Raw genomic sequence first — 14319 nt, forward strand, 5'->3', positions numbered from 1 at the left:
CATGGGGGGTGTCTTCGGAGATGAACTTCCGAAAACACCTCATGGGGGGTGTCTTCGGAAATGAACTTCCGAATTATGCAGAAACTGTGTTTTTTTTTTATGTTTTTTCTTAACAGTCTCGCATTTTAATTAAACGCAAACGCCAAATAAAATAAGCAACAGATAAACTGAAAATACTAATATGATAAATCAAATCCAAATAATATATACAAGCCGAAAATAATAATAATACTGTGCGAAAGATACAATCCAAAAACAAAAAATAAATAAACCCGACCACTACTGGTTGTGCCTAACCCTCTCACCCTGGGCCCTCCTCTGCCGCCTGTACGCCGCCGCACGGCCCGCATTAGTGACGATCATCTCCATCACGGCGACTGCCTCTGGACCGCCCTGATCAACGATACCTCGATCCAACGCGTCCCGCTCAAGCATCTCTATCCGCTGGCAGATCGGCATGAGATCAATGACGTGGTCATCCTCGGCCTGCTGGTTCTCCAGGATCTCCCCGTGTGCTGGTCTAGGAGCGCCGGGAACGTCGGGTCTCAGCAGAGGATGTGACACCCGATAGAACCATGTGACGTACCCCTCCTCACTGTGTCAGTCCTGTGTGACCCGAGTGAGACGGTACTCCTGTGGTACCACATGATGCTGCCAGTCCGCCCATATGGCAGTGAGCTGCACTCGGGTCACTGTGTCGGGAGCAGCCTCAAAGGGTGACCTGGGTATCCGCTACACGAATCCGAACTGACGCATGCACCGCTCAGGGAGATACCGGACCATGATGCCGGTCCCACATGCCAACCAGCCTGAATATAGAGCAATACCGTCAAAGGGGACAATCTGAGCGTAGTCGACGAACGGCCTCCAGGTGACGTCGTCGTACATCGTGCGGTCCAAGTACAGACGGTATGGTCCCACCGCATCGTTCCCCTTCTGGAGAACGTATCTGGCGGTCCTGGGCACGACGTCCACGTATGCAGGATCGTAGCGGAAGCCGTGGATGCGGGAGAAGTAGGAGATGATCCAGCTCTGAAACACAAACACGATAATGTATTAAAAATAAATACGAAACATAAATAAATAAATAAATACGATAATGTATTAAAATAAAATGTACCGTAAGTAGTGTGCAGGATCCGACCAACTGCCTCGTCCTCCAGTTGGAGGCCTCATTCAGCTTCTGGTAGATGTATGCCAGAGTAGCTGCCCCCAGTTCCACTGGTGAACGGTATCCAGGTCCATGAAGTAGCGGAGGTAGGTCACGTCGACGTACCGCGTCCAGGTGGTGCTCAAAATAGCAGCTCAGTGTGGTGAACCGGACATGAGGCCCAGATGTCGTGACGCACTCAAATTGAGCAACCTCGTGCTCCATGCCCAAATAGAGCGTCATCCACTCAATGGCCTCGACCCTCTGGATCCGGGAGTGGTGCAACAGCGCCCCCCTAATCGGCAGGTGGAGAAGACACTGCACGTCATGCAAGGTGATTGTCATCTCCCCAACCGGCAAGTGGAAAGAGGACATCTCCTTGTGCCAGCGCTCCACAAATGCCCCCTGCATGCCGGTGCTGATGGTGGTGTACCCCGTCATGCAGAGTCCGCTAAGCCCTGAACCTCGCACATGGTCGTTAAACCACTCAGCTGTTGGTTTAAACAGACTGAAAATCTTCCGGGCGTGGTTCACCATTTTCAACAGCTCTCTCTCCTGTTACAAAAAAAAAATAAGCGACATATATTAAATAAGCGACAAATAAACGGTTAAATTATAAAAAATGGTGACAAATAAACGGTTAAATTATAAAAAATACCTCTCCCTCCCAGATACGCCGAGCGACGTGATCGTCGTAGTTAATCAGCACGGAAGTGTCAAAGGGCCCTCCCGGATAGCCGTCCTCCTGCTCATCATCCTCCCCGGCTGGAGGGTCAACATCCGGTACCCCTCCGACTCGTGGTAAGGCACTGCCGCCACCTCCTCCTCCTCCTCCTCCTCCTCCTCCTCTCGCTGGCGGGAAGAAGATACCCGAGCCAGCCGACTCCTAGATCCAGAAGAAGAGGTACCCTCTCCCACGTCCCCGGGAACTCGCACACGGCGTCCCCGGCCCTGCCCTCGTCCCTGGGTCGACGACAGCTGCGCCGCCGCCCGCTCGCGTCTAGCCGACGTAGTCTGAGACTCTCTACCCTGTCTGATGCGTGCTGGTTGGTTGCCTGACATGTTCCTGTAAACAATTGAAATCGATTAATATGCGAGACAAATGAAAAAACAAAAAAAAATGCACTTCTGATACAATTCGGAAGTTCATTTCCAAAAACAGGGATGGAGGTGTTTTCGGAAATGAACTTCCGAAACACCCCTGCGCAGAACTTCTCTGCAACCTACAATGGCAGACCCCAAAACCAAACTACAAAACTACTTTTGCAATTTCTAAACACCCTAAATATCAGTAATAACCTACCCCAATGTGGTTTTTGCAATTTCTAAACACCCTAATAGAGATTTTATTAATAGATCTAAAAATTGAAAAAATTCAAAAACTTACCAATTGAAGAGATTAGGATGACTTAGGTTGAGTTTGGGAAGCTTTTGGAATGCACACTTGCTTTTGCAGAAATTTTTGAAGAGAGGAAGTTTGAAGAAGATTTAGGGTAAAATGACTGGGGGAGGGAGGCTGATTTGCTTAATCTGCAAAACGCGCAATATTTCGAAAATGAACTTCCAAATTGTTGTTTTCGGAAGTGCATTTCCGAAATAAGACATTTTTTTTTTAAAAAAAAGGCGCTTTCGGAGATGCATCTCCGAAAACACCTTTTTCTTGCATTTCGGAAATGCATTTTCGAAGTCAGGGGTAGTTTGGATTTTTCACCAGAGGTGGACTAGAAGGTTGGGAGGTCTATAAAGAAATTTTCAACTTTTATTCATCTATATATATATATATATATATATATATATATATATATATATATATATATATATATATATATAACAAAATTATAGAGGGCCTTTTATGTTTAACACTTTATAATAATTTTTAGATAATTATTATATGCATTACAATATTGTCAATTTGATTAATTTCTTGTAAAGAACGATTTTGTGAGCAGTATGACCCTCATATCGAAGAGAAACGAGAAAATTATTATCTATCTATTTTTATTTATTGATGATTTCTCATGGAAAGTTCTAGCATGAACGAGATTGATATGTTAAAGGAGACATTGGCAGAGAGATTTGAGATGAAAGATCTCGACGATGGTAAAAGGGTTTTAGATATGGATATTTTGAGAAATCGATAAATAAGTGAATTTTTTTAATTTGAGTTTAGTTACTTGAAGGAAGTGATGAAGCGATTTAGAATAATTAATACTAAGATTGACACCACTCTTTTAGGTCATCACACAAAGCTTTCGGTCATGAAATATCTTTAAACAAATAATGAAAAGGAGATATAGAGTACTTGTTATGCAAGTTAGATGAAAAGGAGATATAGAGTACTTCGTTTGCAAGTTAGGTTATAAGCATCTTGTATGAGATGATTTAGTGTAGACTAGACTTAACATATGCACCATTAACATAGTAAGTTGATTTATGGAAAGTTCAAGCTGAGTTCATCGAAAAGTTTTAAAGTGGGTGTTGATATATTTGGAATGAGTTCTTAAAAAGAGGTTTGAACTACACAAGGGAAACTCAAAGTAAAGACTCTTGAGAGATATGTGGATGAAGACTCTGCAAAAAATATGAACACTAGAACATCTAACCTTGGCTTGATGTATAAGAGAACATTAGAATACAAGCTATCAAGTTTCTATGATGCAGACTATGCAGGAGATATAATTGAATGTAAAAGCATTTATGGAAACTGTCAGTTTCTGGGTGACAATCTTATCTCGGTCAAGCAAAAGGAAATAACCTATTGCATTATCTACTATTGAAGCAGAATATATATCAGCATCACTTTGCAACACTCAAATTCTCTGGATAAAGAGTTAACTTGAAGATTTTCATATATACGAGGTTAACATTCCTATCTTTTGTGATAATACTGCTGCTATATGTTTAAGTAAGAATCCTATTTTACACTCAAGAGCTAAACACATAAAAATTAAACAACATTTTACTAGAGATTATGTTCAGAAAGGGACTCTTGTTTTAAAATTTATAGATACAGATCATCAATGGGCTAATATCTTCACAAAACCCTTAGTTAAAGATAGATTTCTATTTATTCTGAAACACCTGAAAATGAAATTTTGTCCAGAATGATTTCCTTTTATATGTGTTATCTCTATCCATGACGTGCCCTCTTCTAGATATGAGCCCACAAATCCTGCAAAACTACTTCCCTTTGCAAAAATCTGGTTTCGTCTCCTTCTAAGCAACTTTCGTCCTAGAAGAGATAACTTGAAGATTCTGACCCATGATGATAGACTGTTCATTTACTTTCTACTCTCTGATGTTAATGTTGACCTGGCCTAAAATATCTTCAACTATCTGAAAGAATCTGTTATTGTCTCTAGAAGCAGACATAGATCTTTCATTCCTTTTAGGAGATTTCTGTTTGAACTTTTCTACAAGGCAGGAATAATCGGTTCTAATGGATCAGTTGGTCCTGAAGATGTTCTTGACTCAATCAGCAGTGAAGTATTTGAAGCTTGAAGAATTTTTATTTTATTTTCTGAATTATGTTTATTGTTTTTGCGTCTAGCTTGTACTCCTCCATTTCTGAATTATTAATGAATGTTTGCTCATTCAGTTATTCTTTCTTCTGTTGTCATTAGAAACGCATGCTTAATCATAAAAAATCAATTAAATTTTTAAACCTTTTGATTATGACAAAAAAGGGGAGAAAAATAATGATAATTTTGATTCATATCTAACTCTCTAAAAATCTTACTCCTTACATTTTCTAACATATCAAATGCAAAAATATTTCAAATGAGTTTCAGGAAACACGTTGATTCTAATGAATGTATTAAATCCGGATAAATATCATATAAAGTAATTATGTTTTTCAGAAATATTTGCTAAGATAAGACCTGATCAATCATGCTATGATATTACAAGATCTGATTAACTAAAGTTCTGATTAATCAAGTTTTTAGAAACAATGGGCTCTGAAATGTCAAGTTTTGAAGATTTGATAAGTAAATGTTTCTACTAAAATCAGACTCTGAAAAGTTCAAAAAGGCTCTGATATCCCTTATCTGACTTAGGGGAAGCTTGTACATCTCAGGGGGAGTTTTCTCTATCTAACTCTAATATGTTTTTATGATATTACCTTGTAATTTGCCCCCCTTTAATTAAAACCCCTGGTTATGAGAAATGATAGTTGGCATCACCTGAGATAATCTATCTTCTATAATCTTTGTGATGATTTTGAATTTAAAATTTTCCAAAGCAATAGGTCGAAACTGATCCACTGTGTCTGCATTATTTTATTTTCGAATGAGAACAATATTGTTGGAATTGAAATTAGGGAGGATCCATCCTGATCTGAAAAATTGAAGGGTGACATCTATTACATCTTGAGCCATAATGTCCTAGTATGTTTGGAAAAAGAATTACCCAAATCCATCTGGACCTGGAGCACTATCTCTGTTCATGTTGAAAACTGCACCTTTGACTTCCTCAGGGCTATGCAACATACTACTCTGACCTGATTTATAAGCAAAAATTCTCTTTTTAGGTTCATTGAATACTGAATGTATCTAGTCTACATAAAAGACAAGATACATTCATTATTCAATGAACCTAAAAAGATAATCTTTGCTTATAAATAAGGCCGAAGGGAATAGTAAGTAAAGAGTTAACTTGATCATTGATCAAAGATGGAATTACCTCATGAAATTCCTCAGGATCAGTCAAGATATGATCACCATTCTTGATGCAATTAATCCTGTTAGTAGAATACCTAACCTTGTCCATTTTGTGAAAGAAGTTTGTGTTTCTATCTCCCTCAGTATGCCATTTAGTTCTTGTTTTTTGTTTCCAAAGACTTTCCTTTGCCAGAAGAGCTTTATCAAGACAAATTTGAGCTTCCTTCTCTTGAATCCTAAGTAAGTCAAAGTTGCCATTGGATTCTATATGGGAATGAATATAATCAAGGTTGAGTTTAACTTGTTTAACCTTCAAAATTATGTTTCCAAAAATGTTTTTATTCCAAACCTTTTGGATAGTACTAGCATGGGACAACCAACAACCTGGAGCTTCCAGCAGTTAGTGATAATATTGATGCAGTTAGGGTGAGTATCCCACATCTTTAGAAATTTGAATTGAGAACTAAAGGTGGGTTTATGGTTGTTAAAATAAAAAAGAATGGTAAAATGGTCTGAGTCTGTTTTGGTCAAAGTGCAACAAAGATTAGATGACCAGCAATCCAACTAAGGCTGATTGCACACGACTCAATCCATGCTTCTTTCAGTTAGGGAAGAACCATTTCTTCTATTGCTCCATGTGAAAAAGTAACCTCTTGTTGTAATATGCACTAGAGAATTTTTGTCTGTCCAATCTTGAAAGTCCTGAATAGGGGCTCTAGCAGGTGAGTGTTTTCCCCTATGCTCATGTGCTCAAAGAATTTAGTTGAAATCCTCAATTTAGCACCAAGGCAAAGGAGATATAGTTTCTAAATTATTAATAAGGCTCCAAAGGTTCCTTCTATTAATATAATTAATTGGTTTATGCATAAACAACACCCAAACCAAAACTCGTGTCACGTTCCTAAGAGATGAAACTAATTGACTGATCATTATTGGAAATTAGTGGAGGATTCAGGTAGTTTTTGCAAAGGCACCATAAATTGGGAAGAGGATAGCCTCTATTGTTAACTTCCATGATCTTATAGTTTGGATTATGTAGCCAAGGTTTAGAGAAGCTATTAGAATCCATCCAAGGTTCAACTATGAGAACCATGTCTGGAGTATGAGTAAGACACAGATTTTTCGAAGCCAAATTTGAGAAGGAGTTGACTATAACTCTAATGTTCCAAAACAGACACTTCATGAGGTAGAGCTACTTGCACCCACCTTTGCCCTAGTGTTATGTGTTCCAGTTGGCTTCACCAATTTCTTGAATTTTTTCTTCTGATGTTTAGATACAACTTTATGAAATGGAGGTCGTTCAATGTTCATAGGTATATCATCCTTGTGCATCTCATTTTCCTTTTCAAATTCTAACTCTGCCATATTGGCCTAAGACTGTTTTAGGAATTCCACATCCTTCATCATGACATCATTGGGATTATTAGTGGATAGGGGTGAGTACCTCACCAGATCCCTATTCAAAACTGGTTATACCTCCATGATTTGATGTTGGGCGGCATCTACAAATTCAGACTCACTTGAGTCACTTTCTGACCCCTGTAAATGTTTCTCAATATTGTTCTCGCTATTCTCAATGGCATTATGTCCAATGGTATTATGCTGGCTATTCTCAATGCCAGTATCTTATCTGTTCTCAATATGATCATAAACACTGGGAATATCTGGAGATTTTATTATTGCTTGCCTTATTCTTGTCCTCAATTTGTTCATCAACACTGAGAACCTAGTCCTTATCAGAGCTAGGAGATGGAGAAACTGGGATTGTAGTAGTATCGTCATTTCTGACTTTAGCTATGAAAACCTTTTTTCCTTCTATCTTAGAATGATGTTGATTTCCATTGATTCTTCTATAGTTTCCTACATGGTGTCCAATAATTTTACAGTGATCACAGAAGGCTGACAAGTTTTCATATACCACATTCACAAAGAATGCAAAATTATTTCTTTCAACGAACACATTCTCTCTAATTCTACCTGTAAGATACAAATCAACCAGGATACGGGCAAAATGACTGTAAGATCTCTCAAACATTGATTTGTTTGTTGCCTCATCCATACAAATTGGAGTTCCTAATCTACTGACAATCACGAATAATATCTTAGGTCTCAAATACTCTTGGGATAAAACAAAAATTCTGATTCAAACTTGAGCGGTTGATAGTTGTTGAGCCATGGGGCTAAAATCCTCTGTCCATGCAAAAAGTTTTAGAATACCAAGGGAGAGATTCCAAGAAGGTATGACTTAGACTGTTCTGAGGTCCTCAATTGAGGAAAAAGAGAACTCGAAGAAACTCTTTCTAAGAGATATAAGACCCCACTTATTGATTGAATTCCAAGAGCTTTAAAGCTTGAGACGCAAGTCATCGACTTTAAACGGAGTGGTGCCTTTAGGATAGATAATCCTACCATGAAGGTTAAGCTTGCATGTCTCCAATCTTGCCAGACATTCCTCTTTAGGAATAGTAATTGCAATTCTGTCACCCTTGATTGAAGGTTTTGCAACTGACTAATCGGAATATCCCATATTTTGTTAACAATTTGGGGAAAAGTTTTTTGATTAGGTTTTGTGATTATTAGATGAACAAGAGGTATATGTTTCCCTACTGAGCCCGGGCAGGCCCAAGGGATGTTAACGGAAGAATTCATAGTGGTCAGAGATGGAAATCATTAGGCGGCTATGGGAACGATGAGTTTTTTTCAGTGTTAAGTTTCATCGCTCAAGGAACCCTTTCTCCCTCTTTGTCATTCCTTAGAAAAAATTAGTAAGATATAGTATGCGTCAATAGAAAATATGATTATTGGCAGAAGTCTTATTTTATTGAGTGTTATTTTATTGATTTTGAATTTGGATATTAGTGATATTTTAATATATGCAATATACTTTTACAAATTTTTATTTTAAATTACGGCTCTATTTGGCAAGTTTCATTTTAAGCTTATAACTTATAAGCTGGTATGATAATAAAACATCTATTTGATAACAATCTTTTCAGTTTTCATCACGAGCTTATAGTTTATTTTACTAATTTATAGCTTACTTTTCAGACGCTATTTTAAATAGCATTTTAGCTTATAAGTTATCAATTTTTTATTTCATTATTATTCTTATAAATTTTAATTAATTGTAAATATATATTTATTATTAATTAAAAAAATATTTTTTATGTCATTTTATGTTTATTAGTTAGTTAAACCGTTAATTTTATCAAACATTTTAATTAGTTTATCAGCTATCAATTATCACGCATCAACTATAAACTATTAAGAGTGAAGACCCATTTTGGTCCCTCACAAATATTATACGAGTCAAATTAGTCCTTCACAATAAAATAGACCCAATTTAATCCCTTATAAAATTTAACCGGATCATATAAGTCCTTCTGTTAATATTTTTTTCAAACCGGTTTTTTTCTAGTTTTAAACCGTGACTGGATTGCCACGTTGGATTTTATTTTATTTTCATTTTTTAAATTTTTATTTTTAATTTCATTTTTAAACAATTATAAATTAATAATATACAAAAGTCAAAATTGTTTCTTATAAGGAGTTGAACTCAGGCCCATGTGGTTAATCTTAAACAATTCTAAATTTAAAATAAAAAATACAAAATTTGTATGAATATAGTCTCGAACCTAAGTCTCTTCAGATTAAATGACAGACAATTTAATAAAATAGAAATTGACTTGTCTATTTGTAAATGATAGTCATTTTACTAACAATAGAAATTGATTTGTCTAGTTGTTATTGATAGTCACTTTACTAACCGTAGAAATTGATTTGTCTAGTTGTAAATGATAATCACTTTATTAACAATAGAAATTGATTTATCTAGTTGTAAATGATAGCCACTTTACTATCAATAGAAATTGATTTGTCTTGTTGTAAATAATAGTCACTTTACTAACAATAGAAATTGATTTTTCTAGTTGTAAATGATAGTTACTTTATTAACGATAGAAATTGATTTGTGTGGTTGTAATGTGAAAATCATTTAACTTGAAGGGACTTGGATTTGAGACCTCATAGATAAAAATTTATGTATAAAATTTGTTAATATTAGTAGAAATCATGAAAATTACTTATTTAAAAATTACTTTATAAGAAATAATTTTGACTTTTTTGATATTATTCATTGATAACTGTTTAAAAATGAAATTAAAAATAAAAAATAAAAAATTCAACGTGTCAGTCCAGTCACGGTTTAAAAGTATGTAAAGAGCTGGTTTAGAAGTAGAAAAAAACCGATTTGAGAAAAATATTAGCAGAAGGACTAATATGATTTGGTTAAATTTTGTAAGGGATTAAGTTGGGTCAATTTTTTTGTGAGGGACTAATTTGACTCGTGTAATAACGTATAAACTAGTTTCATCTAAACGCTAATTTTTAATTATTAGCCATCATCCATTATCCATAACGTATAAACTAGTTTCATGTAAACGCTAATTTTAAGTTGTTGCGTGTAATTTTTTTTTTTGGCTTCCCGATCGCAGTTGCGGGGGATCGAACCGTGGTTCTCCCTACTAAGTCCAACGCCAATCACCACTGAACCAACTAACGATTGGTACTGCATGTAAATTTTCTTAATGTTTGAGATTTTCTAGTTCATTTAAAAAACGAACCAGGGATTTAATTAAAATTTAATTAAATTTTAAATTGGTAGGATATTTTTGATAAAAAAATTGATTAGCATTTTAAAATTTAACAATCTTTATTTTTAAGTTTGTTACAATCAAAGCAATGCTTGAGTATAGGAATTGATGAGTAAATCTGTTATAAAAATTCCTTAATATTTGAAAATTCGTTTACTTGTTTTTGGGAAAAAAATGGCAATTTATTAAAAAAAATTAAATTAGTAATTAGGGTTACCCATAGTTAGTGCATAATTAATACTATATGATGTAAAAGTAATATATGATTTAAAAGATTAAGTTGAATTATTTATTTTTTATTTGAAACAAAAAGATTAGGCTGAAATATAATTTACGGAATACTAGTTAATTTTGTTTCCCATTTAACCTAATCCTTACGCTTTAAATAAGTGACTGCACCATCATTCCATTCATTCAACTTGATATCGTCAATATGAAACCACTCTTCCTCCTTCCCATGAAGAAGATTAAGAGGATGAAGAAGAAGAGATCTTCTCAACCACTATCGGCACCTGCCCGTGCTGTGAAAAAGTATAAGAGAACTTGTATCAAATCTTCGCAACAACAATCCCTTTCTTCACAACAACACTATCAGCCTGATTTTTACTTACCAGATAATTGCTGGGAGCATGTTTTCACATTCCTCATTGAACCGGTCGACCCACTCGATTTGTTTGCATTACCCCGCAACCCGCGGTGCAACCGGGTCCTTATTGAGAATGAAGACAGAAATAATTTCATCTTTCAATCCTTATCTCTAGTCTCAAAACAGTTCCTCTCCATCATCAACACTATCATATTCTCTATCAGAGTTTATCATCCTCAACTTTGTTTACTCCCTCGTTTTTTCCATAGATTCTCCAACCTTAATTCCCTTGACCTCTGGTTCCGCTCCCGTGATCTCCATGCAGGCGTTGCTTTGGCCCTCCGTGACAGACCATTGAAATCTTTATCTATTTCTTGGATTGAGCTAATGGATGCAAACTACATTACTTCATGTTACATTGATTCCTTCCTCAGTTTGAAGTCTCTGAATTCTCTTGAGTTCTACCGTTCTCGAATCTCTGATGAATTGCTTTACGCTATTGCAAGAGAAGGTCTTCCTTTGAACAAGTTTCTTCTTGAAAGATGTATGGGCTATAGTTACCATGGAATTTATGATTTATTATCCAAGTGTCATGGGATACAACATCTGGGTCTTCAAGGTGTTGATTTTCTAAATAATCATCATGTTTCCCTCTTGTCTTTGCTTCTTCCTGATTTGATATCTATAAACCTTAACACATGTTCCAAGCTTACAGAATCAGCTTTGTTTGTACTCATTAAAAACTGTCATTCACTTGCTGAAATCAAAATGGAACACATATTTACTAAGAGAGACAACGTAGAAAATACAGATACTTTGAAAGATTTTCATGTCAACCCTCAGTTGAAGTTTCTATATTTTAAAGAAAATTCATTTATAAATGACCAAATCATCATAGTGTTGGCTTCCATTTTTCCCAATTTGCAATTTCTTGATTTGAGTTATTGCTATAGCATATCTGGAAAAAGTATATGTCAAGTTCTAAGTAGATGTTTTAAGGTTAAATATATGCACTTGGCCTGTTGTATAAAAGTGAGACCAATTAAAATGAACTTTGTAATTCCCCAGCTAGAGGTGTTGAACTTGTCTGGTACAAGTGTTGACGACAAAACACTCTATCAGATCTCAAAGAATTGCGTCGGGCTTTTGAAACTATTTCTAATAAGTTGTAAATATGTCACCGAAAATGGAGTGATGCACGTGCTTGGAAAATGCAGACAATTGAAGAATATTATTTTGGCACGGTGTGATAAAGTGAATGCTGATGTTGTTCTCTCAATGCTTTCACCAAGGCCATCATTAGGAAAATATAAATGCTGTAATTTTGCTGGAGTTTGGTTGAAGTTTTGATTCTTAAATATAAGATTTTGTTTTTAGATTTGTTTCAATGAGAACTGGCTTAATTTGATCATCTAAATATAGTTAAATTTTTATATGAAGTTTTAAATTTTGATGTTTTTCTTTACTCAGAAATAGTCTACTCTCTAGCATTTGCTACTATATGAGTGTCAATCTTTCTCTGTAATGATTATCATATTTGTTACTGCAGCTATTTTGTGTTCTTAGAGAACAATAGAAAATACTACCAAAATTATGTTAGACATAAGACAATAAATTATGTCAGAACAATAGTTATCTGTGGTAAGCCTTGTTTGAAATATTGTTGGAGAAGGAGAATTGTTATTTCAAAACATGCTTCTGTATACAATATTATAATGATATAAATTGAACTAATATATTACCCATGATAATGTGTAAGTCAACATTTAGTACCCAGTAAAAGCTTCCGCACTTTCATTCTTGAAAACAGCATCAGTTGGTCTCCCTTTTGAATTTTCTATTGAAAAAGATACAGGAATAGGGACTAATTTTGCATAAACATGCAAAATAGGGGGACTAAAATTGTACAGAAAACTTAAAAAGGGGACTAAAATAGTGATTTTTAAAATAGAGGGATCAAAAATAGAGGGATCAAAATAAGGGGACTACAGTTGCAATTGCAATTAAGCCTTTACTTTATGTAATACCAAATTCTAAAAGAGAATTGGTCTAAAGGCACATGATAAAGTCAAGGAGACATAGACCTAACCCTAAAATAATATTCCTAAAATTATTGGCAATTTAATTGAAGAAGATATTAAAAAAATGATTTTTTGATATTTTAAAACATCTAAAAGGACTTGTTTTTGATTAATTTTTAAATGATGAAAATAATAATATGTTTTGAGTTTTTTAAACATAATATGAAAATAGGAAAATAGAAAATATAAATAAACGACACAAAAAAGAACAAGTTAAAAAAGTTAATTTTGCTATTTTTTTATGGGTTTTATAAGTTTATAAAGAAACTAAAAAACAAGTGATAAAAAAAACAATAGAAATGTGGCCACCTAGGTTTGAAACGCATTAAGGGAGGAGTGGTAACCAAGTGAACTGAACAATTTAGTCATTCAAATTCGCTTTCACCACGTTATATTTTAAACAAATGCCCAGAATTCAAAATTTCCCACCAAGATCTTCATTTTCTTCGTTGTTACTGTAACTTTTTTTCAAAAAATATAAAAATGCAACTTTCCCATTCTTGTACCAAATCAAACATGTGAATATAGAATTTCGCAAAGATTTCAAAAATGTAGCCGTCATTAATTTATTTAAACTCTAACTCACGAATTTTGCTAAAATCCGTATGAATCCTAAAGACAATTTTTAAAATTAAATTCTTGAGTTGAACAATAAATCCCTAAAACCTTAGGGCTTTTGTTCCTCACATTTTTCTGAGTAAAATGGTATCAAGAAACACAACAATAGGTACTTAAATGAGTGATTTCAGTTTTGAGTTTTTACCTCTTGAAGCTTGAAATCAAAATCCTTATTGGAGATGTTACAGAACTGGTTTGATGATTTTAATAGCTTCCATAACCTCCAAGGATAATTTGATGGTTATTATGAGATTTCAAACTAATTATATACTTATTCTAATTTAACTGATATAATACAATAATACATAGTCATTTTCATATATACTTCATTCATATAATACTTACTTCATATACTACTTAATTGATCGTAATACTTAATTGATATACTTCTTAAAATAGAAATGATTAAATTTTCATGATACATAATATGTTGTTGCTTTGGTATTTGATCCTACAGTATGTATGCTTAATACTTAATTGATATACTTCTTAAAAAAGTAAATGGCAGATGATTAAATTTTAGAGATGAGGAGGTTTTTGTTTCCTAGAACAAATATTGAGAATGTGAATG

General features: G+C 34.7%; 1 protein-coding gene across 1 annotated transcript; it reads left to right on the forward strand.

The window, feature by feature from the left end:
• Window positions 1–10896: 10896 nt before the first annotated feature.
• On the forward strand, window positions 10897–12399 carry LOC131605792 (SCF E3 ubiquitin ligase complex F-box protein grrA-like). Its single transcript, XM_058878102.1, has one exon. It carries the CDS (start codon window positions 10897–10899, stop codon window positions 12397–12399), a length of 1503 nt encoding a protein of 500 aa, XP_058734085.1.
• Window positions 12400–14319: the final 1920 nt, after the last annotated feature.

Source organism: Vicia villosa, linkage group LG5 (genome assembly GCF_029867415.1).
Source record: "Vicia villosa cultivar HV-30 ecotype Madison, WI linkage group LG5, Vvil1.0, whole genome shotgun sequence".
Taxonomy (NCBI): Eukaryota; Viridiplantae; Streptophyta; class Magnoliopsida; order Fabales; family Fabaceae; genus Vicia; species Vicia villosa.

Coding starts and splice junctions, on each gene's coding strand:
- LOC131605792 (XM_058878102.1), top strand. CDS start 10,897: ATGAAACCACTCTTCCTCCTTCCCATGAAGAAGATTAAGAGGATGAAG.